Below are 24,283 nucleotides of genomic sequence, written 5' to 3' on the forward strand. Positions count from 1 at the left end.
ACACACAGTCTGCAAGCAGAGCTTCCGGGAATAAACACTTTCTAAACTTCTCTTATAAATATGCATTAGAATATTTGATAACACAAGCAAAGTGCTCTGAAATTAATTTAAAATTAAACTGAGACTGAATTTCCTGCACTCCTAGCCAGAAATTCACCTAACACATCTGAATACCCAAATGTGGTTGAAGGTGGCCGCAGCCGCAGCCTTGGACACCCAGGCCCCGCAGCCACCTCAGTCCCGCGGCACCTTGAAGTGGTCCTTCTCTTTGCGGATGGCCCTCATGGTGGTCACAGGGTCCATCTCACCCGCATGCTGCTGCACAGTCTTCTCCCTGCGGAAGCCAAGCACCAGGCTGCAGGCAGCACCCTGTGCCCGCCGGCCCACCGCCCCTCCCAGGGCACCACAGGAGAAAAAAGCCTGTAGGAGACGGGACGTTCTTAAAAATGAAATGCAACAGCCAACGGCCAACTCAGGTGTTTCTAACTGTGGGAAACATGCTGGGCAAGCCAGTCCTGCTGGTGACCTGGAAAGCGGGGACACCAACTCCACGCTGGCATCCGGCACTGCCCAGTGCCTAGAGGCTCCCCAAGCACAAGTCTCATCCGCCTATGGATCCAGACTCCAGGGTCAGAAAGGACCCTACACCCTAGCCCGGGCGCCAAGAAAAGCATCCCCCTTTAAGAGGTGTCTCATTCTTTGGCTACACTTCAAACAGATTTCAGGGCAGCCTCCTCTCTCACCCGGGCTCTTCAGGAGTCGGGGTGGTGGAGGCGGAGATGCCCGAGGACAGCGTGGGACCCACCGCTCCCTCACCTCACTCTCATGAATGGGTTGTAGGTGAACTCCTCTGCAATGGTGGATGGCACCGTAGGCTCCCCGATGCTGTACTTCTCCTGCAAGAAAAGTGGGTCCCTTTAATGCAGAAACTTCTAAAGGTGACACTTCAAAAAGCCTAATTGTCTTCCAACGTCGTCCGACTGAGAAGATAAAGTGAGCAGTGGGTCAGTACCAGGACAGGCCCTTTCCTGCCCGTGGAGAGGAGATGTGAGTGCTCCAGCTGCCACCAACAACCCTCTCTCCTTCCTTTGCTGTCTTGGAGGTGCAGGGGCACAAGGAGCTTTCTTTTCATTAATACAGAAGTCATAACTAGCAAAAATGCAGAAGACAGAAAAGAAGAAAACATAGCCCCACCCCCCAAGACAGCATGTGGGTCGTGAGCACCTCACTGCCAGGAAGAACAGTGAGGCAACAGGTTCCCGGGGTCCCTCCCCTGCAGTGACAGCCCCCCAGAGGGCAGCTCTCATCACAGGGTGTTCAGGCAGCTCGTCACCTCCACTCAGGACCAGGATGGCCTTGCTTCTAATCAACACTGACCGGGGAAGGTGGAGAGAAGACGCATACTGGGACGTCTGGCCAACTCTTCACTCCTATAGAAATGCCTACAGGAAGGAGGTCAGAGTTAACAGCTGGGGGTTTCCACCCTGCCCGCAGCCCCTGCCCTGCTACTGCTGGGCTCACCCTGAGGGTCACAGGGCCAGTGAGTGGACAGCCATTGTCAGCACGCACACCCAGGCTTCCTGACCATCAGGGGCCCTCAGACCCAAAGGTCCCGATCCCACCCACACTGTGAGCAGTGGCAGCGAGAAGTAATCCTTTAACCGCTGCAGGTGGGTCAAGTTGGAGTCTGGTGGGAGGTCAAGAGGGAGGCTTAGGGACTTCCCTGGTGGTGCAGTGGTTAAGAATCTGCCTGCCAGTGCAGGGGACATGGATTTGAGCCCTGGTCCAGGAAGATCCCACATGCTGCGGAATAACTAAGCCCGTGTGCCACAGCTACTGACCCTGCACTCTAGAGCCTGCGAGCCACAGCTACTGAGCCTGCGCACCACAATAACTGAAGCCCACGTGCCTAGAGCCCATGCTCCACAACAAGAGAAGCCACCACAATGAGAAGCCTGCGCACCACAATGAAGAGTAGTCCCCGCTCACCGCAAGTAGAGAAAGCCCGTGCAGCAACGAAGACCCAACACAGCCAAAAAATTAATTTTTTTAAAAAAAGATGAAGGCTTATTGCTAACCTCTGAACTTTCCCTTCTGGTGAAAACAAGCATAGAATGTTTTATAATATTCCCTGCACTTCCTCCAATATTCTCACTCCTCCTAAGAAATCTTCCTCCACCTCTTATGAAGGAAGAAAACAACTGAACTATTCTAAGGATAATTTTAAAACAGGTCCTTGTAGGCATAGTTGGGGGAGTGTAAACTGTCATAACCTTTTGGATTATCTATTAAGATGAGTGTTAACATGCAGAGACTTCCTACAGAAGTATGAAGCACACAAATGTAACGACTTACATTTGAGGATGTTGTTCACTGTAGCACAATTTATAAGAGCAAAAATGTTGGAAACTCTAACTTCTCCCTAACTGTATCGGTAAAATGATTTACGGTTGACGTCCACACATTAGTATGTTTTACTTATTAAAAAGAATGAAAGTAAGATGGATAAATAGGCAGTGATAAAATTAGTAAAATGTTACTAGAAAGGTGTTGGGTATATGACTGTTCACTATGAAATTCTTTCATCTTTTCTGTATGTGTGAAAATTTTCATAATAAAAAGTTGAAAAGACTAAAAAAAAGTTTAACACAGTTCAGTATAACCTATGTGTCAAAGAAGAAATCACAAGGGATATCTTAAAATATTTCAAATTGAAGATAATGAAAATAAAACATGTCAAAATTTGTGCTGCTAAAAGCAGTACTTGGGGGTAAGTTCTTAGCTTTACGTGCTTATATTATAAAAGAAGAAAGATCTAAAATCAATGACCGGGACTTTCCTGGTGGCGCAGTGGTTAAGAATCTGCCTGCCAATGCAGGGGACATGGGTTTGAGCCCTGGTCTGGGAAGATCCCACATGCCGCAAAGTGGCTGGGCCCGTGAGCCATGGCCGCTGAGCCTGCGCGTCCAGAGCCTGTGCTCCGCAACGGGAGAGGCCACAACAGTGAGAGGCCCGCATACCGCAAAAAAAAAAGAAAAAAAAAAAAGAATCTATAAAAAGAAGAACAAAGCAAATCCAAAGTAAGCAGAAGGAAAGAGTTTTTTAAACTTTATCTTTTTAAGAACAGAAATCAGTGCAATGGAAAAACAAACAAGGAAAATTAAGGCAAAAGTTGTGCTTTTAAAAGATCAACAAAATTGATAAGAACAATGAAAAAAATTGGCAACATCAGAAATGAAAGAGGGGCAATCACTACAGATCCAATAAATATTGGCAGTTTAAATCATATTGATCTAAAAGTAAAAGCTAAAACTATAAAGGCTCCAAAAGAAAACATAGGAGGTTTTTTTGACCTTGGCAAAAGCAAAGATTTCTTAGATGGGAGATGAAAAGTATGAACCACAAAAGAAAATTAATATGCTGGACTTCATCAGAATTTAAAATGTTTGCTCTTCAAAAGACACTGTTGAGAAAACAAAAGGCAAGTCACAGAATGGGAGAAACTATTCACAATACACATATCTGAAAAAGGACTTGTACCTAGAATATACTTTAAAAAAAAACTTATTATTCAATAATAAGAAGACAATCCAGTTTTTTAAATAGGCAAAAAATCTGAACAAACACTTCACAAAATGGCCAACAGGCACATGGAAAGATATTCAACATTATTAGGCACTAAGGAAATGCAAATTAAAACCATAATGAAATACTACTACACCCCCATTAAAATGACTAAAATTAAAAAGACAGAGAATACCAAGTGTTGGTGAGGACGTGGAACACCTGGAACTCTCATACTTTGCTGGTGGGAATGTAAAACAATACAGTCGCTTAGAAAACAGCTTGGCAGTTTCTTTACAAGTTTCGACTTAGGACTTCCCTGGTGGTCCAGTGGTAAAAAATCCATCCTGCAATGCAGGGGACGTGGGTTTGATTCTCCGGTCAGGGAACTAAGATCCCACATGCCATGGGGCAACTAAGCCCGGGCGCCACAACTACAGAGCCCACGCACCTCAACTAGAGAGCCCCACATGCCGTGAACTACAGAGCCCACGTGCTCTGAAGCCCATGCGCCACAACTAGAGAGAAAACCCACACGCCGCAACTAGAGAGAAGCCCGCGCACTGCAATGAAAGATCCCGCGTGCCACAACTAAAGACCCAATGCAGCCAAAAATAAAAAAATAAATTAAAAAAAAGACTGAACAAGTTTTGACTTAATACATACACCTAATACAACGCAGCCATTCCACTCCTAGATATTTACTCAAGAGTAATTAAAACATATGTCACACAAAGAATTGTACACAAACGTTCATAGCAGCTTTATTCACAATGGCCAATAACTAGAAACACAAATGTCTATCAACAGGTGAATGGATAAACAAAATGTGGTATATCCAAACAAAGGAATACTACCTGGCAGTGAAAAGGAATGAACAATACATGCAGCAACATGAATGAATCTCAAAATCATTCTGCTGAGTAAAAAAAGATGAAAGAGTACATACTGTATAGTTCCATTTATATGAAATTCTAGAAAATGTGAACTAAGTTCTAGTGGCATACTGGAGCAGGGCAGAGAAAATGAGGCATGAGGAAGTTTTGGGAGGTGATGGAGATGTTATGTACCTTAAATATAGTGGGAGTTGTTTAATTGGTATATACATCTGTCAAAATTCACTCAATTGTTCACTTCAAATGGATGCAATTTATTACATGTGAACTAAACCTCAACAAGCTTGATAATAAAAAGGGAAACTATGAAAACTATGCCAGTAAATTTGAAAACCTTGATGAAATGGACAAATTCCTTGAAAGATACTAGTTGCTAACAAAACTGACTCAAGAAAATGTAAAAATCTATGGGCTTCCCTGGTGGTGCAGTGGTTGAGAGTCCTCCTGCCAATGCAGGGGACAGGGGTTCATGCCCCGGTCCGGGAAGATCCCACATGCCGCGGAGCGGCTGGGCCCGTGAGCCATGGCTGCTGAGCCTACGCGTCCGGAGCCTGTGCTCTGCAACGGGAGAGGCCACAACAGTGAGAGGCCCGCGTACCACAAAAAATAAATAAATAAATAAAAATCTAACAGCCCCACACAAATTAAAGACATTAATTCATAACAAAAAAATCTTTCCACGAAAAAGAATTCAATGTCCAGAAGGCTATGTCAGTGAATTCTAACAAACACTAAAGGAAGAAATAATAACAATCATAGAAAAACTCTTTCAGAAAAGAGGAGGAAGCACTTCCAACTCATTTTATGAGGCCAGCATTACCCTGATATTAGACAAAGACATTACAAGAAAATAAAACTACAGACCGATATCCCTTATGAACACAGACACAAAAATAGACACCATGACTAAGGTTTATCCAGAAAGCAAGGTTGGTTTAACATTTGAAACCAAGTGATATACTTCACCAGATTAACAGAGTAAGGGAGAAAAAAAATGTATGATTACATAATAGATGAAGAAAAATCATTTGACAAAATTCAACATACACTCATGACAAAAACTCTCAGAAAACCAGGAATATATGTGAACTTCAACAACCTGATATAAAGAAGACTTACAAAAAACTCACAGCTAATATCATACTTAATGGTGAAAGACTGAATGCTTTCCCCCCTAAGCCTGGGAACAAGCCAAAGGTGTCCACTCTCACCATGTCTACTTAACACTGTCCTGAAGATCTTAGCCAGTGCAACAAGGCAAGAAAAATAATTAAAAGGCATATAGACTGGGAAAGTGGCATCACAGTGCCTGACCCCAGGACACGCCCGAGTGCATCACGCTCACCTTGGCCCAGGCCAGTTTCTCCTGGATGGCGGCATTGCTGGGCTCCACGTGGTGAGCAAACTTGAGGTTGTTGATGGTGTATTCGTGGCCACAGTACACTCTCTGGGGAAAAAGCCAAGCCCGCCAGCTCTGAGGAGACTCGTTAACCCGCCCTCTAGCCCCTCAGAGACGGGTGTGAGGGACCTGGCTGGTCCTGGGGGCAGGACCCACGAGACGTCCCTCAGGACAAGGACACATCTTGCGTGTATGTTAAATGACAATGAAAAGTATGCTTAAAGAAAAAACACACTTCCAGAAGCAACGCCTCTACCCTCCTGCTCCTCCCGAGATGCAGGGGAGACCCCAACGGGGGGAGCCAGCAGGGTCCTCCCACCACCGGGCGAGCAAGCGGGTAGCAGGTGGGGCACTGCCTACCGTGTCTGGAGGGAGCCGGCCCAGGACCTCGAGCAGGGCTTTGTACATCTCATCCGCTGTCCCCTCGTAGAACTTCCCGCAGCCAGCCACAAACAATGTGTCGCCTGCAAGACAGGACAGTGTGGAGCTGGAGGGGCTGTCAGCAGTGCACGCCCCCTCGAGGGCCAGGGCTCTGCCCTGACCCCTGGGCTGACCGGGCCACAGCCCCAGACCTGACCTCCACCCCGACAGGGCCCAGGGACGACCCACGAGTACTGGTTTCCACCCTTCCCAAACCTTTTCCCTCAAGTTGCACTAACTGGCACCGCCAGGCCCCAAACAGCTGTGCAGACCCAATCCTTAGGGTCACCCTGACTGCTCCCTTCACCGCCCAGTCCTATCAGTCATAGCTCTGAGAACCCCCAAAACCCAGCCCTTTCCCCCACCCATCCAGCAGCCCCCTCCCAGGCCAGACCTTCCTGTGACTTCCCTTACTCCCGACAGCCAGCACCATTCTGTAAGACCCCCATGATCTTGACTGGACCCTCCAGGAGCCCCTCACGTGGGACCACAGCCCCCATGGGCCCTTGAGACACGGACCTGCCACCTCCCAGACTTGCCCCCTTCCTGCCGCAGCCCTCCCCCCACCTGACACCCACCAGGTCTCCACGTGCTGCTTCCCTCCCCCAAGGCTCTTCCCTGAGAACGGGCTTCATGCCCAGCGGACACCCACGGCACATTTGTTCTCCAGGCCCCTGGGTGGGGGAGGGCCTGGGACCCCACAATAGGGAGCAACAATCCCCCTCCACCAGCGTTTGCCAGGCCTCTTCCCAGGGAGCTCCAGGCCAGGCCAGGCCAATGCCCACCCAGTGGCCATGGTGCAGCACTGTCCCCTCAGAACAAGACCACAGATAAGAGAGTTGGGTAGCCGGTGAGCAAAGCCTCAACACACAGGACTGGGGCTATGCCCTAAAGGACCCCTCAACCTCCGTTCTGGGCACCAGTGAGAGGCCAAGGAGAGCCCAGAGGAGGACAGGCCGTGAGCAGGCACAGTAGGCTGGGGGGGATCTGGTCCTCCCTCCAGGGACCAGCAGTACCTGCTGTTTACACACCTGAATTTCATGGGCCTCCTGCCACAGGGGCTGGGGAGCCAGCCTGGGCCTCCTCCGTGGGGCCATGTCCTCAACCAGCAGGACACTGAGAGACCCGGGGGCCCCCACGTCTCTCCCTGGCAGTGGGACCACCATTCACCTGCACCCCCAGCCTCTTGCTGACTGCTCTCCACCTTCACCACCAGCTGCTAAGAGTGCCTGGAGGCGTCCCTCCCCTACGCAGGCTGCCCCACCCCCAGGCTCTACAGAGCCAGCCTTGCCTCTCCTCCCTGCACACTGGGCCATGGTTCTAGCATCGACTTCAGCCTCCATTTCCCCACCGCCGCCACCTGAGCTGCTCCTGGCGCTCACTGCCATGAGTTCCCAAATCTGAGGTCCCAGATCCTGACCTCTCAAACAGACAACCCGCTAGTGCCATCACAGCACCCTGCTCCAGGCCTGCCCCCCCCAAACAGCCATCCCATCTTGCTCCCCTGCTCTGTGGGTGCCCAGTCCTGCCCACCACGTCCCAGGGCCACATGCACACCCTTCTCTGGGCTGTCACCTCCTCTGCTTGCATCCTTTTCCCTTTGTTCAGCTCACCCCAGAGGAGAAGGGAGCAGGGCCATGGGTCACTCACATCCGAGCTCGAGGCCTGGAGCTGCCAGTCACCTCACCTCTGGACGCTGCAGGTTCCTCAGCCATGCACACAGAGGCCAGCCGGGGCCCTGCTGGACTGCCCTGCTCCCCTGGTCCTCACTGCTGATGCCCCAGACAGCTCAGCTTCACCACTGAAGACCCTGTGTGACTCTCACCTATTTAGTACAAAAGCTACCAATTAGACAACGCGCTCCCCTGCCGGCCGCTGTCATGCGGACTAGAGAACAGCACGTGTAGGACACGGTCCAGGGCCTGCCTGGCGGTAACCAGCCCTCCACACCTTACACAGCCGGCACTCAGCTTCTAACATGAGCGCGGTCCAAGGGGGCCACCGCCACGGGCCCGCACAACCCCAGGCCCTGCCGGGGGCAGACAGACACCCAGGAGCCAGGCAGCATGGCAGAGACAGGAGTGCAGTTGTGAGAGTTCACCAAGCCCAGCGCTGGTTCCACACCCCTCACCTCACACCCACAACCACCCAGTGGGGGAGACCCCACACCCACCACTGACGCAGGGGAAACTGTGCTTAAGAGAGGGGGTCACACCTCACACAGGCAGCCAGCCCACCTGCCCCAAAGCGCTGTCTGCCGAGGCCCATCGGGAGGCCAGGGGCTCCCACAACATGCCCAGGGGCCCGTGACCCACACTCAGCAGTCGGCTCAGAGCCCACACATCCTGCTACTGCAGCAAAGACCCTGAAAATGACTGTATTTTTAAAAATAAACATAATAGATTCGGAGACAATTTTGGATTTATAGACAAGCTGCAGGGACAGTCCAGAGGCCCTGTGACCCCTCATTTGGCCTGTGTGTCCCTTCATGCTAGCATCCCCACCCCTGACCTCATGTGGCTTTCCCATCGACACCCTTTCCCTACTCCAGGAGCCCACACTGCTTCAGCTGTTGTATTTTTAAACAAACTTCCACTGCAGTTATAATATCATGATTGTTACATAACTGGGGAAGACTAAAGACTGAAAACTGCTTATACTGGCTAAACAAGCTAAGGGGACAGAGGGGCCTGCTCTGTGCCCATCCACGGCCACTGGCTCACACTGCCCTGAACACCCACCGTCACACGGCCGCTCCGCTTCACAGGTTCTCCAACCACCATCAAGATTCTTCCATTTCCTCTCAAAAGGAGAAACACCTCCAATTGCTGGAAAGGCCTGCTCGCCCTAACCGAGAGCCACTCACACAGCCCGATACTGGTGGGGCTTCACCTCCACCTTCCAAGCTCTTTGGGCCATCGTGTGCGACACCCTGACCTGGGGCTGGCTTTTGCCAGACCCACTCAGCTCACGGCCCATGGAGGGATGGGGCAGCGCCCAGCACCAATCAGGCCCCACACAAGGCGGGTCTGACTGGCTCCACTTGGGGTCTCCCTTGGCCCCCCACTTGCCCACCTGTCTGCTGCTGGACGTAGTGGGGGCTGGGACTGCACCCCCACCAGGCAGAGTCTCTCAAGGAAAGGCTTGTCCCCACGCACCTGACAGCGATGACCAGGATCAGAGGGGCGCATTCGGGCCAGCCCCGCGAGGAGGTAGCACCCCCACCACGTTCCCACCACAGCTGCCTGTACCCTGGACATGTTTGAAGCCAAGTCCCAGGCTCTACCCTGAGGGCTGTGGTCCTCCTCACAGAGCCCAGCACAGTCTGCCTGGCAGGAGATGCTCTGCTGCTCTGCCCAAAGGTGTGCAAAGCCATCCCTATGCCAAGAGGGTCTTTGCAAAGAACACCAGACCCCCCAGCTCAAACACCTGAATACTCACCTGTGAACACCATGGGGGGCTCGGGACTGTTGGGTTTGCTCACAAAGTAGCAGATGTGTCCGGAAGTGTGACATGGCGTCGACAGGCACTTGACGTTGAGAGACCCCACCTTAAACAGAGCACACACTGGCCTGTGCTCCCTGCATGTGGGGAGCCTGTCCTAAGGCTCACAGATTCTCCCAGACCCCACGCCCACCCCACAGCAGGAGCTGCCACTAAGGGCGAGTGGGCTTCCACAGCCACTGCTCCATTGAGCAAGTCATGGGTCTTGCTGGTGACCACAGGACCCAGTCCTTGAGGGTACCCCAGATGCAGGGACCCCCTGGAAGCTGGTGTTTGCTGGTATGCAAACCAAAGGGCTGATTTTGTTTTCTCCTCAAAACCAGGCCAAATCTGAACCAGGCGTCTTGCCAGAAAAGACAGTTTTCCTTCTTAGATGCTTGGCCTTTTGTTTCGTTTCCCTTCTCTGCCTCCACCCCCCACCCCACTCTTTACTTCAAAAACGTTCAAACCTACCAAAAACTGAAATGACAATGAATCTGTGTGCCCTTTACCTGGATCACTAAATGCTAACAGGTCCCACCTGTGTGGCACCTGCTCTGTTCACACACACATATCCTGACACACTGCCCCTACACACATATCCTGACACACTGCCCCTACACACATATCCTGACACACTGCCCCTAGACACTCCAGCTACATCTCCTGAGAAAAGGACATCCTCCCATATAACCTCACTATCATCAACACCCAAGAAATTTAACACTGATGTCAAATATGATCCCACGTGGAGTCCGTATTTCAATGTCCCCAGTTGTCTCAAAACCATGCATACAGCTTCTCCCCTCAGCCGGTCACCATCTGCACGCTGATTTGCTTGCAATGCTCTCGACAGAAGGGACTATCCAGGCCCAGGCAGCCCCAAGAGCCCATCCACCCATGCACAGGCCAGGCCGTCTCCGCAGCTAAGCCCTTGAGTGCCCCTCTGGGTTCCTGGGGTAAGTGAGGGGACAGCCAGCAGGAGGCGGCTCTGGGGCCTGGAGCCCAGCAGGGCCACAATTGAGCCCCTTCCATTCACTCCTCACCTGCAGTGTGGACAGGTGTGTGACCTTGTGAGTCAGGGCTCCGATCCGGTCATCACCCCCATACACCTTCAACCCAGGCTCCAACTTGACCAGCTTCTCGTTCCCGCCAGCGTGGTCCCTGGAAGTCGAAAAGGGGGGCTGGGGCTACTGCTGATACGAAGAGGGTTTGCCTTCTTTTACACCCTGGCCAAACGGAATTTTTATTTTTCCCAGTTATGTTTCTCAGAAGAGAAATGCATCTTCCAACCCAGGATCCTCGCTTCTTGTCTGTCATTTGGCTCCACTGAAAAAGAATGTCCTCAGACACCCCATTCCCAAGAGAGGCACTTCTGTGCCCCTGCCGTGTTGCTGCAGAAGCTTCTGGAGCAGATGAACCAATTCACAAACACCTGGATAATCCCTATACCCGTGGTTCCCAGACTTTGGGCGCATCAGAGTCACTTGAGGATCTGTAAACAGCGCCAAGGCCTGACTCCCACCCACACATCCTGATGCAGTGGGCCTGGGGAAGCCCGCAGCCCAGGAGTTTTAAAGGCCCTCAGGTGATTCTGATTCACAGACCAGATGGGACCCACTGCCCCTAGCAGATCGCAAAGCTGTCTTCTAAAACAATGCCCAGCTGCCAGAGGGGGATCTGTCCACCCAGGGACAGGCCAGCTCAGAATGACCTCCCCAAGTGACTCGAATGTGCAGCCAGCATTGAGGCACCTCCTGGACCCTCATCCAGGAGTTCCCCACGCTTCCCAGGTCAAGAGAAGAGCTCCACGCCTTGGCCTTGTGGGGCAAGAAATACACTAGTGCAAGCCCTGCCAGGGTCTCGGGGCAGGGATGGGAGTGTCCTGAGCCCAGAAGATTAGCCTTTCCAGGATGAGGCGAGGGCTTTCCAATCACCAGGGAACACCTGCTCCTCACTACACATTCACCTATGGGCCCAGAAACAGCAGGGCTCACAGATAAGAGGGGGCAGCCCTCCGCTCCCTACCCTGCAGGGGGCTGATACACACAGGCTGGCACCAAGCACTCAGCACACTCATCACTGACCCCCGAAAATGCCACCTGTAAGTGGGAGGGTGGCACAGGCCACACCCTGGAGCTCAGTTTGGGGCCTGGTTTAGTTTTATAAGGCATCACAATGTGGGAAGAGCCGTGGGAGAGAGACTCATATTGTGAAAAGCTGGGGAGGTGGAGTCCCCAAGCAGCCCCCCAGCGCAGCCCCACAGAAGCCAGAGGAGTAAGTGCGCCTCGGCACCACACGGGGCGGAGTTCCTGAGAGAAGGAGCAGCTGTGCTAAGTAGCCACTGCAGATCCTTGGGCCTAAATCAGTCAGGAGGTAACACCTGATACCCCAGAGGCTAAACAACCCCAAAGATTCTCAGCGACTTAGTTACATCAACCAACAAGTTTCCAACACTTAGCAGACTTTGGCCAACCACATCCACATGACACTCCCACACAGAAGATGAAAGGTGTCCTTTTACCCGAAGACACGCCCCAAGCTCCGTGAGATGCCACAGAACAGGTTCAAAGACACTAGCTGCCCTCGGGCAGTTATTTGGAAAAGAAAATTCAGAGCCAAATAAACATTTTTTCCTAGCTTTGAAGAGCCTCAAAAATTTCAAAAACCCACAAGGGCCTTGGGCAGGCAACTCTAGTCCTAAGACCCAAATATAAGAACTTTTTTCATCCTTTAGCCTTCAAATATCAAAAAAAACTGCAACCTCTCCAAATATGACTGCTTGATTTTCAAAAACACTAATGTCTAGACTAGTTCATTCCCCAACATCGAGGCCAATTTCCCACCACACAAGCACAAGAGCTTTCAAAGATGTTGCCTAGGTCCACCCATGGCCACAGGATATACAGCATAAGCCTCTCCCCTTGGAGCCCCCAAGTCACCAGACCCCATCACCAGGCCTGAGGGACACAGGGCAGCAGCATAGAGGCTAGCGCCCAGAAGCCCCGTCAGAACCCCACTGGGGCTGACCCTTAGCTCACAGCTGTGGAGGAGAGAAGGGCTTCCAGGGCTCTGAGCCCCTAGGCTCCCACCTGTGGGGGGACCCCTGGGAGGCTGCGAGTGCCCCACCCCCTCCACCTGGTGGACGCTCCCCCTTGGGGCGTGCGTGGGACAGCTGTAAGGCCCAAGCAACTCTGCTGGCACAGAAGTTCGGCCTCTGGAGCACTTACCAGTGGTGGTGGGTGGTGAGCACTGTAGTCAGCTTCACACCGTGCTTCCTCACCATTTCCACAACCTGCAACCAAACATGAGGCAGGACACAGGCCACAGTCACACCCCAGCACTGGCTCATCAGTCTGTAGGGTGATACCCAGTGGAGCCTGCCAATTTGCCCCAGCTCCAGGAGAGCAGGGTGACAAGGAGGCTTTTTCTCCCTTGATCCGTTCGGCAGTTCAGTCCCACCCACAACCTCTCAAAGCCCCTCCAGCAGATACTGCCACTCTTAGAGGCAGCACTAAGGGGCAGAAAGCCCTGAGGAGGAGGAGAAAGTGCTGAGAAGGGCTCCTACTTCTACTTGCCCAGGGACTCTACAGACAGGAGCCCTTTTCTCTCCACTCCAAAGCCTTTGGTCGCTTCCACCCCTCTCACTGGCCCTTTGCCCCTGTAACAGAGTGGCTGGACACTAGTTTAATTGTTTTTCAAAAACCAAATGGATTAATTTCTGTTCAGCTTTGGCCAAGTTGCAAGGGCACTGTGGTTATCAAACTCATCAGGAGATGCAGAACTGGTGCTGAGGCCTCGCCTCCCACCTTCTGGGGCTGCACGGGATCCACAATGGCAGCCTCCTTGGTGTCATCATCGATGATCAGGTACATGTAATTGTCGGTCAGAGCAGGCAGTACCTCAACCTTCATCGTGCCCTGCTCCACGGTCAAGCTCTTCCTTAAATCCGTGTGATGGAGAAAGATTCCCAGCAGGGCTGGACCTGAAGACAAAATGCGGTTCCAGTCAGCGTCCACACGAGGCCACGATGGGCCGAGACTTCAAAGCAAGCCCTTGGCCCAGCAGTCCAGGCGTCTGGGGAAGTGACATCCCAGGAATGCAACGTGGTGAGCCTCGAAATATGAGGTTTTCTAAGTTCTTTGATAAAGAAGAGGATAGCCTCATTTAACCACATCCGTAAGGAAAACAGAGAACACAATTCATGTTCATAATTGTGGAAAACAGCTCTTTCAGACTTAGGATCCCTATTTTCTTTTTCAAAGGTTCTGAAAGGACACAAATGCCAGCCTGTGCCTGTGATTCAAACCTCTGTCAGATGTGACCACTGCCAGTTCTGGGGTTGTTCACACCTGATTCAGAGAAAGACCATGAAGAATGAAAGCGTCAGGCCAGGCTCTTTTCCCTTGGCACATGGCTGCCTCTGCAAGCTAACAGAGCCTGAGTCCTATGCAGTTACTCACAGCCCTTCTCAGGTCTCAAGCCAGAAGAGAAAACAATATCCACTTTCGAATGGCAGGAACTGGAAATTTGGATAATGCACCAAAGCCACCCGGGGCCTGAGAAATGGGACAGCTGGTCACAACTGTTCTAGATTCGAGTGTGCATGATACAGAATCACCATCCAACTGAGCCAAAGAAGGCTGCCAGGGTGGGCTGGGAGTGACCAAGGGGCAAAAGCATCCTCCGCCCAGGAGAAAGGTGCCAAAATGTTTTCAACAATAAAACTCCTATTCAATCTAAAAATTCCCAAAGGCCCCCAACAGTACTTTAAATCTTAGTGTGAAAGGGATTAAAACTGCAAAAGGTGACAGAAGACAGCCATGAAATTCTGGAGTAGGTAGGTGCTGGGATGGGACCTCTCCAAAAAAAGCGATCCAGAGAGCAGGCAGCATCGACCGACAGACTGATAGACCACGTCCACGGGGGCCGTCTGAAGCAGAATTCAAGCTCATCTGCCATGGCCAGGGAACTGCCTGACTTGCAGCGTTAAGGATCACACAGAGGTAGCTAAGTCCTCCTTTTGACAACCAGCTGGGCTTTTTCCAGGCCCTTCTCCTCATGCTCAGCGAAACAAACATTTCCATATGACCAGGTTTCTGTGCTATGCCACGTCCTCTCAGCCCTGATATGTGCCATCCGAGCTCCAGGAGGACTACAGAGCAGAGTCAAGGCCAAGCCTTGAGACACATTTTGTTGGGCTTCTCTTGAACTGGATCCTTCCTTCTGCATGGCATCAAAGGGCTGGCGCCCCCTCTGAACGGGGCAGCCACACTCTTGCTGATTCCCTACAGCCCCACTTCCACCACCCGCCTGACTCCTGACACAGAAACTCTTAGCTCTGATGCTCTGACGAGTTCCCTAAATGGAAAAAACCCAGCTCTTTCCTTAATAATGGTGACACACTGCGCACTCCAGAACCTTGACTGCTCTCAGTAAGATCTGGAAGTGGCCAAGGATGGCTTCCTTCTGCTTCATCTCCCTACCTAGGGCTCTGCGGTCATTTAGCTAACTGCTAGCCAGCTCCAAAGACTCAGCTTAACCCACTGCCCCTATTGCTACATCAGCCAGATAAGATATCGGGAAATAAAGGCGATTTCAAAATCAAAGTCAAAATATTCCAACAAAGCAAAAGGTAACACAGTGAAAATGGAATCTGACAGCTGGAAGAGCAGGCCCTTGGAGGTCAGGGCGTCCATCGCCTCCCATTTTTGAGGCGGGGATAGGAGACCCAAAGAGGGCAAGGGTCCCACAGCTCACAGAACCCAGTTCTGCCCCAGGCTTTTCTTGCCGACCACAGCTCACATGAAAAGCTGTGATTCACTTCGTGGAGAATATACACAGAATTCTGTGCGGCTTCAGGCACAGTTCCATCATCCCAGGACGTTAGAAATAATGGGGTTTGTATGGGGCGCCGCAGTCAAGGAGGATGGGGGCGCTCGCTGGCTGCCAGGCAGACCCTGGGGAAGCAGGGGTCCTAAGACAGGGCTCCCGAGCGTCCCTGGAACACCCATTTCTTTACTTAGCACAAATCCTTCAGCAACCCCCAGCTGACAAGTTACCCCACTCTGTCTTCAGCTCTCTCAAGGTCTGACTCAACTGCTGTGTGGCCTTTTCTCGACCCCAATCGGCTTGCCTGCCGACATGAGTTAGGGGTTAAAATCCTGTGTCAATAAAAAACAGCGTCAGCCGCGGCGGCCCTAGCGGCTCCCCGCCGCCCCCACGGTGCGGGCCCCGCGCTGGAACGCCTCACGGATTGCGGCCGGCCGAACCGCCGTTAGCCCGGCTACGACACCGGCCAGGACCCGCCGGCCTGGCGGCTCGCCTCGCCTCGCCCCCGCGGGCCGGTCACCGTGGCCCCGGCCCCTGTCAAGCCAGCGCCTTGGCACCCCGGCCTGTCCGGCCCCGCGGAGGCCCCGGTCCACCTACCCAGGCCGCGACGGGCGCAGGAGGCTCTCAGCGCAGGTAGGGTCCGGCAGCCGAGCAGCCAGCAGCCCAGCACCATGACCGAGTCGGAGGGCGGGCTGCGGCGCGAGGGGCGGGCGGGCTCTTCACGCTGGCGACGGCACACCGCGGCCAATCAGCGCCCGCCGCCCCTCCCCCGACCAATCAGCGCTCGCGTCCAAACCCGTGCCCTCAGTTCGCCCCGCCCTCCGGCCAATCAGCGCTCGCGGTCACACCGGCGCCTCCTTCGCGTCCCGCTGCCGCGATCTGAGGGCCACCTGAGAGGCACCTGCGCAAGAATCTCAGCGTCTCTCCGGGGAGCGGGCCGCGTCCCGAGGCCGGGTAGTCACGGGGCAGCCACTGGACAGCCGCTCCCAAGAGGAAGAGCGCCGCGACTCCCGGGCACCTGGCGGAGTCCGCGGGACGGCGCTCCGAGGTAGTTGGTCCTCTCCGGGTAGCCTTCGGCGTCCGGTGGCCAGCAGGGCAGAGTCCACGTGACTCAGGGGGGCAACAGGCAGGAGCATGGCTGCCACCAGACCGCTGTCCCGCTTCTGGGAGTGGGGGAAGAACATCGTGTGCGTGGGCAGGAACTACGCAGACCACGTCAGGGAGATGCAGAGCGCCGCACTGAGCGAGCCGGTGCTCTTCCTGAAGCCGTCCACCGCCTACGCCCCTGAGGGCTCGCCGGTCCTCATGCCCGCCTACACCCGCAACCTGCACCACGAGCTCGAGCTGGCCGTGGTGATGGGCAAGCGCTGCTGCGCCGTCCCGGAGGCCGCAGCCATGGACTACGTGGCCGGCTATGCCCTGTGCCTGGACATGACCGCCAGGGACGTGCAGGACGAGTGCAAGAAAAAGGGGCTGCCCTGGACTCTGGCCAAGAGCTTCACGGCCTCCTGCCCGGTCAGCGCGTTCGTGCCCAAAGAGAAGATCGCTGACCCTCACAACCTGAAGCTCTGGCTCAAGGTCAACGGCGAACTCAGGCAGGAGAGTGAGACATCCTCCATGATTTTTTCCATCCCCTACATCATCAGCTACGTTTCAAAGATCATGGCCTTGGAAGAAGGAGATATTATCTTGACCGGGACGCCAAAGGGAGTGGGACCCGTTAAAGAAAACGATGAGATCCAGGCTGGCATACACGGGGTCGTCAGTATGAGATTTAAGGTGGAAAAGCCAGAATATTGAGTGTATACAAAGCACCCTAACTTCTTAACACGTTTCAGGGGGAAGGGGAACAAGACAAAAGCAAGAAAAGGTTATTTAATGTGATAATCCTTCAATGAGAAACCAATTTTTAAAAATGATTGGATTGCTATGCCTCAACTCAAGGAAGATGGACCGTCGGAGAAAAACTTGATCTAGAAGAGCTGGGCCAGAAATGGAAATGAGAAGCAGTGCCTCCTAGGAAACAACAAGCCAAATGTTAGAAAACTTACTTTCCTTTTCTAAAACTGGACTGGATAAGACTTCAGTGGGTCATTCTGGGACCACGTGTTCAAGACTTAAAATCTGCAAAGGAAATGGAAAAGCACGTTTCATCAGTGTTTCCCAAAGTTCCTTGATCATGAAAATCATCTGGAGGTATTTGTAAAAGTAAAAATTTTCAAATTACTGGGCCATCCCAGGCCTAATGTATTAATTAATGGAATCAATCTCTGGCACTCCAAGTGATTCTTATCATGCAGATGTGGAAAAACACTACTCCACATAGTTAATTAAAAGTTTTATTTAATAAGTGAGCAATTAATGAAAACCTCACTTGTTTACTTACCATGTGTATTCTGGCCCATAGATTCTGGGTTCGGGAGATAATGTTGAAACTATTGTTTCCCAAATAAATATGCTTTTGTGTGACCTAAAAGTGTACATTTTTTCCCCCCAATAGTGGTTAGGAGGGACACATGCTCATTAAGGGGCTTCAGACCTTGGTCTTTGGCCTCCAGAATACTGTGCTTTATTAACAGAGTTAATCAGCACCTACACCTCGCACCCAGCGATAAGGAAGCTTCAGGGAAGTCAAACTGCCTGGGAGTGCTGCTTTTGCTCTCACCTGCTCCCTTCTCTGACAAAAAGCTAAGTGAGATGCACAACACAGCTACCAGAGTGCCTGGCGGAGTCCTTTAGGCTTAGGCAGGCAGGAGCTCCTGCTGTTAGCCTAAACAGAAGGCACCTGCTGGCTCCTAACATTTATTGAGCACTTAGTACTACTAGGCAGTGTTCCAAGAGTTTTCTGTGTATTATTTAATCCTCAACAAAGCTGGAGGGTGGTATTATTACTACCATCCCTGTTACACAGATGGAGACAGATTTAGAGGCTAGCCAGCCTGGCTGTATGGTCACTCAGCTAAGTGGCAGAGCCAAGATGTAACCCAGCCATCCCAAGAACAAATCCTGAAGTCTTTTTTTTCCGTATTTTTTTTTAATTGAAGTATAGTTGATTTACAGTGTTGTGCCAATCTCTGCTGCACAGCAAAGTGACTCAGTTTTACACGTATAGAAATTTTTTTAAATATTCTTTTCCACTATGGTTTATCCCAGGAGATTGGATATAGCTCCCTGTGCTATACAGTAGGACCTTGTTTATCCATTCTAAATGTACAAAACCTGAAGTCTTGACCACAATGCAGGCTGCGTCTTTTAAGTAGGTATATTAGGAAGTTCAAATGTTTAGGTCTTATGCAACCCCCAATTTATAATTTATTATGAGGAAGCGTCATAGTTGGATTTGTTTATAAAATGTCATGCTATCTTTTATCTTTTTTGTTTTGTTTTGTTTTGTTTGGCCACATCCGGGCCACAGCAGTGAAAGCCCAGAATCCTAACCACTAGGCCACTGGGGAACTCCCTTCTTTTATCTTTTAATAACATTTCTTTTTTCAAATGCTTAAGCAATAGATGTTTATTATAGAAGACTCAGTAAATATGTATAAGCTAAAAACCAAAACACCCCAAATTTCATATGCACAGAGACAGTCCAAATTAAGCATTTGGTGTACATTCTTCCAAATCTGCAGATGTAATTGTGATCTTTTAAATAGAATTTGTTCATATCATACACTTTTCTAACCTTTTTTCACTATATATCGTGACTATCTTTTCATGTCAGTCAGCACATTTCAGTGATTGCATATGATGAAGTCAGTCCTCCATTTTTGGTCATGGAGATATTTTCTAATTATTTGCTAGTAGTTATTTCCTTTGGCTAGGTTCCCATAGTGGAAGAGCTGAATCAAGGGTGTGCTTATATTGAGAGTTTATTCGTAAAACTATCAGATATGAGGTCCAGTTGAACCAAGTCTACCAAGCTGACAGATCTGAAAGCAAGCTAAAGGTACACAGCAGGAGCAGTGTTCACATATGGCCCCCTTGGGTGGACAAGCCAGCATCCAGATAATGTACAGTGCCCCTGAGATCAATGTTCACCCAGTGGTGGCACAAGCTTTGTCACAGACAGCTGCTATCAGCATTGCAGATATAGCACACAAACTCCTTGACTGCAGGAATCAAAAAGATACCAATTCTCATAATTCCTGATGTTGCTAAAATCACAATAATCCTAATACCCAGAAAGTACATTTTCACCAACTTTTATTTTTGAATAAATTTAAACCTACTATAAAATTGAAAGACTAATGCAACAAACTCCATATACACTGCACTAAATTCAACAGTTGTTGACATTTGCTATGTTCATTCTCTCTCTTCCCACCCCACACCCTGTGTGTATACACACACACAAACAAACACGTTTTGGAAAACTGAAAACTGTAAGTGAGTTGCAGAAACACTCTACCCTTTCAGCATGCATCTCCTAAAAATAAGGACATTCTCCTATATGGTCACAATACCCTTATCACAACTTTTTAAAAATCCATGATATTATTAGTTCATATAGAGTATATGGCTTGACATCTGTTCTTCTGGACTTCTTTTTTTTAATTGTTCATTAGGCATATACTGTGAATATCTTTCCAGGTCGGTGCATATTTTCATAACCACTTTTAATGACTGTGTCTTAGATCATGTACCCCAGAAGCAGAGCCTTAAGTGGGGATATTTGTTCAGGTGATTTTTAGGAGTGCTCTCAGGAGAAAGTAAGTGAAGAGGAAGTAGAAAGGGCAGGGAACAAACTAAGAAAGAACAGGGTCTCAGAACTGGAGATGAGCTTCAGTCCACTGACCATCCCAAGGGGAAGTCATTGCCAGAATCTGCTCCCCCACCTCTCCTGTAACTTCCCCAGGTAATTCTCCAACCTTCATAGAAGCTGAGGGCTAGGTGCCTACCAGAGATCTGGGTGGAGCCCAACACTCCCCTAGAGCAGCGGTGCCCAACGTTTCTAGCACCAGGGACCGGTTTCATGGAAGACAAGTTTTCCACAGACAGGGGGGAAGGGGAAGAACGGTTTCCAGATGATTCAAGTGCATTACACTTATTGTACACTTTATTTCTATTACTGTTACATTGTAATATATAATGAAATAATTATACAACTCACCATATTGCTGACAGGAGGTGGAGCTCAGGTGGTAATGCAAGCCATGGGAAGCAGCTGTAAATACAGATGAAGCTTCCCTCCCCGGCCACTCACCTCCTGCTGTGCGGCCCGGACCAGGGGTTGGGAACCCCTGCCCTAGAGGTTGCATAGGTTTCAAATGCTTTGCTACTAGAAACAATGATGCAAGGAACATCCTCCATACACATTATTTGGCACTTGTTTATTTCCTTAGGGAAAGTCTTAGAAGTGAAATTTATTAAATAGTTTGCACGTTACATTTTGATACTTTTCGCTAAATTGCCTGCCCAGGGGAAAGGATATACTAATTTGTACTTGACAAGAGTGTTAAAGAATACCTTTTTGCTCACACCCTAGCCAACACTGGGTATTGTGGCTATGGTCTTTTTAATTTGCGTTTCTCTGATTAAGTGAAGCTGATATCTTTTCATGTGTTTATACAGTTATCTTTTTAAAAATAGATTTATTTTATTTATTTTTGGTTGCGTTGGGTCTTCGTTGCAGTGCACGGGCTTTCTCTAGTTGCGGCGAGTGGGGGCTACTCTTTCTTGAGGTGTGCAGGCTTCTCATTGCGGTGGCTTCTCTTGTTGCAGAGTACAGGCTCTAGGCACGCGGGCTTCAGTAGTTGTGGCTCTAGGGCTCTAGAGCTCAAGCACAGTAGTTGTGGTGCACAGGTTTAGTTACTCCGCGGCATGTGGCATCTTCCCAGATCAGGGATCGAACCCGTGTCCCCTGTATTGGCAGGTGGATTCTTAACCACTGCGCCACCAGGGAAGTCCCCACAGTTATCTTTTTAACAAGACTATTGGGCACATCTTTGGTGTAAATGTTGGTGTAGGATCTGATTTCAAGGAAGTTTTATATTTCCTTTCAATACAATTAATTCATATGCTAAAACGTTCATATATTCTAAAGGGAAAGAGTAAAGTAATTGTAAATCTAATAAGATACAAGAAAAAAATTCAAATTATAAAAGCAGAATAGACATAATACAAATATTGTCAAATATGGTGCCAATGATATTGCTATACCTCAACATTTACAATAACTGGTACTTATTGATCATATACTAAGTGCATGAGTCTAAGCACTTTACATATACTAACTTATTTAGTCTTAACAGTTGTCAACAGGAGTTGGTATATTATTATCCCCATTTACCAAAGGGGAACCACAAATGTGGAGAAGCTTAGAGCTGGAGTCCATCCTGGGAGCAGCAGAGGGGGTTGAGCCTGCAGCCACAGAGCCTGCCCACTCAGCCACCTCCACATCTACCTCCTCTAACTTGGCCTTCATGTCCCATCTATAAAGTGGGCAAAATAACAGTAATTGCATAAATCAGGTAATATAAATAAAGTGCTTATTACAAAATCCAGCACATTAAAAAGTATTCAATAATGTAACATTGTTGCAGCAATTTAATATCTAGAAACTTATCCCAAAGAAATAATTAAGAATGTGGGGCTTCCCTGGTGGCACAGTGGTTGAGAGTCCGCCTGCCGATGCAGGGGACACGGGTTCGTGCCCCGGTCCGGGAAGATCCCACATGCCGCGGAGCGGCTGGGCCCGCGAGCCGTGGCCGCTGAGCCTGCGCGTCCGGAGCCTGTGCTCCGCAACGGGAGAGGCCACAACAGTGAGAGGCCCGCGTACCGCAAAAAAAAAAAAAAAAAAAGAATGTGGCCAAAGATTTAGCTACAGCCATCATTTGTAACAGCAAAAAACGGGAAACATTTTAAATGTCAAATGTTATTAGATTGATTACATTCACTATCATATACTCATATAATAAAATAATATGTAGCTATTGAAATTATGTAGAATATTTAATGGCATGAAAAGTTTATTATAAATTATTAAGTATAAAAGCAGGTTATAGTATAACCTGTATTTGTAAATCATATGTTTTTAATTTTTTTGTTTTGTAAATTATATGCTTTAACATAGATGAAGAGATGATAAAAACTCAGGGAAGACATTTACAAAAATGTGGATGCTTGTACACAGATGTTCAAGGTAGCTATGATTGGCTAATCACAATAGCCAAAAGGTGGAACAGCCCAATTGTCCACCAAGATATTAATAGGTAAACAAAAGGTGGTACATTTATCCAATTCATACATACTACTCAGCCATAAAAAGGAATGAAATTCTGACACGTTATAACATGGATGAACCTTGAAAACATTATGCTCAGAAAAATAAGCTAGACACAAAAGGACAAATATTGTATGATTCCATGTATTATCAGGTACCAAGAAGAGCCAAACTCATAGAGACCAAGTAGATTAGAGGTTATCAGAAACTGGGGGAGGGGGAAATGGGGAGTTATTGTCTTAATGAGTACAGAATTTCAATTTGTGATGATTAAAAATTTCTGGAAATGGATAGTGGTGATGTTTACACAAAATTGTGAATGTACTTAATGCCACTCAACTGTACACTTAAAAATGGTCAAAATAGTAAATTTTATGTGATGTATATTTTACCACAATAAAAAAAAAAACAAAAACACATTTATAAGAAAAGAATATATTTCCTACCAGTTTAAAAAATTGGGATGGGAGATTATGGGTTTTCTTTTCTTTCCTTTTCCTTTTTTTTAATCATTTTCTCTAATTTTTCTACAATAAACACATAAAACTTTATGATAAAAAATATTTAAAAAGCAAAAACAACTCCAGGGTTCCTCAAGATGAGTAATAGGTGGATAAATATATATATTGTGTTTCTGCCACATACAGAGTATTGAACCACAACAATACAAACCCTCACCAAAGCAGAATTAGGAAAGGAAAACTGTATTTAAATGAACCACTAATAGAAGATTAGGAAAAATTATATAGTCACCAAACTATTTATATAAAGCAATATAAAACATGTAGATCAGAAGTCACTAGGACCAGGAAAAGCAGCTTCTGAAGAGTAGCAGAGAAACAGAGATCCTGGACAGGAAGTTGTAGATTTTGTGTTGATGGGGCAGAATGCTTCTTTCTTTCATTGATACTTCAAGTACCTGCATTCTGGCTAATCTACAGCCAAATTTTAGATACTGACCAGTTTGTAATCTTCATTCTGTGAATGTGTAAGTTAAGTAAGCTCTGTGAAGCCCCTCTGATTCAGTGTGGAATGACAGCTAGCCCTGTAGATTCCAGTTTCATCAGATGAAATAAGCAACTGTGATGTCCCTCTAGTGACAGGCATGGGGTCTGCTTAGTTAAATGCCAGCGGACTGAGAGGTCACCATGGTAGCAGTGAGGAAGTCATGCAGAGCCCTCTGCTGCCCACTAGGCCTTCACAGGTCTTGGTTAGGGAACACTGAGTACTGCATATGCACCTACTTTGAGAATGCTGGTATTTTGCACCTGTATTATGCAGTTGAGGCTAGTGGTGAAACAGCCAGAGCAGCTGAGGGCCATGGACTATAGGAGCCCAGACAGCTGGTTCTGGCACCCAAAGTACCAGGTGTTGGCACTTTGAGACCTGCTGCTAGAGGTCAGAGCCCCAGGAGGCCTGGCACAGCAGCGCCGGACACACTATCTGGGCCAGACATCCTTGTCCCTG

The 24,283-nt window shown here is 49.2% G+C and overlaps 2 protein-coding genes across 10 annotated transcripts; one reads left to right on the forward strand and one right to left on the reverse strand.

Moving 5' to 3' along the window:
- Positions 1-92: 92 nt before the first annotated feature.
- On the reverse strand, positions 93-16,267 carry HAGH (hydroxyacylglutathione hydrolase; the record flags this gene model as incomplete). Of its 9 annotated transcripts, none has more annotated exons than XM_079720115.1 (9): positions 93-420; positions 817-896; positions 5,806-5,907; positions 6,220-6,323; positions 9,721-9,829; positions 10,809-10,926; positions 12,993-13,057; positions 13,572-13,741; positions 16,192-16,267. In XM_079720115.1, the coding sequence occupies 9 exons, from the start codon at positions 16,265-16,267 to the stop codon at positions 291-293; spliced, it is 954 nt and encodes a 317-aa protein (XP_079576241.1). In that variant the 3' UTR covers positions 93-290. The 9 variants fall into 9 exon arrangements, with proteins under 9 accessions (XP_079576241.1, XP_079576243.1, XP_079576242.1 ...); XM_079720117.1 differs by having other exon boundaries at positions 93-334; positions 817-890; positions 13,572-13,747; XM_079720116.1 differs by having other exon boundaries at positions 93-334; positions 817-893; positions 13,572-13,747.
- Positions 16,268-16,728: 461 nt separating this feature from the next.
- Positions 16,729-18,052, forward strand: FAHD1 (fumarylacetoacetate hydrolase domain containing 1; the record flags this gene model as incomplete). Its single annotated transcript, XM_079720237.1, has 1 exon — positions 16,729-18,052. One exon carries the CDS (start codon positions 16,729-16,731, stop codon positions 17,392-17,394), a length of 666 nt encoding a protein of 221 aa, XP_079576363.1. The 3' UTR covers positions 17,395-18,052.
- Between the last annotated feature and the right edge of the window lie 6,231 nt (positions 18,053-24,283).

Source organism: Hyperoodon ampullatus (genome assembly GCF_949752795.1).
Source record: "Hyperoodon ampullatus genome assembly, chromosome: 14".
Taxonomy (NCBI): Eukaryota; Metazoa; Chordata; class Mammalia; order Artiodactyla; family Ziphiidae; genus Hyperoodon; species Hyperoodon ampullatus.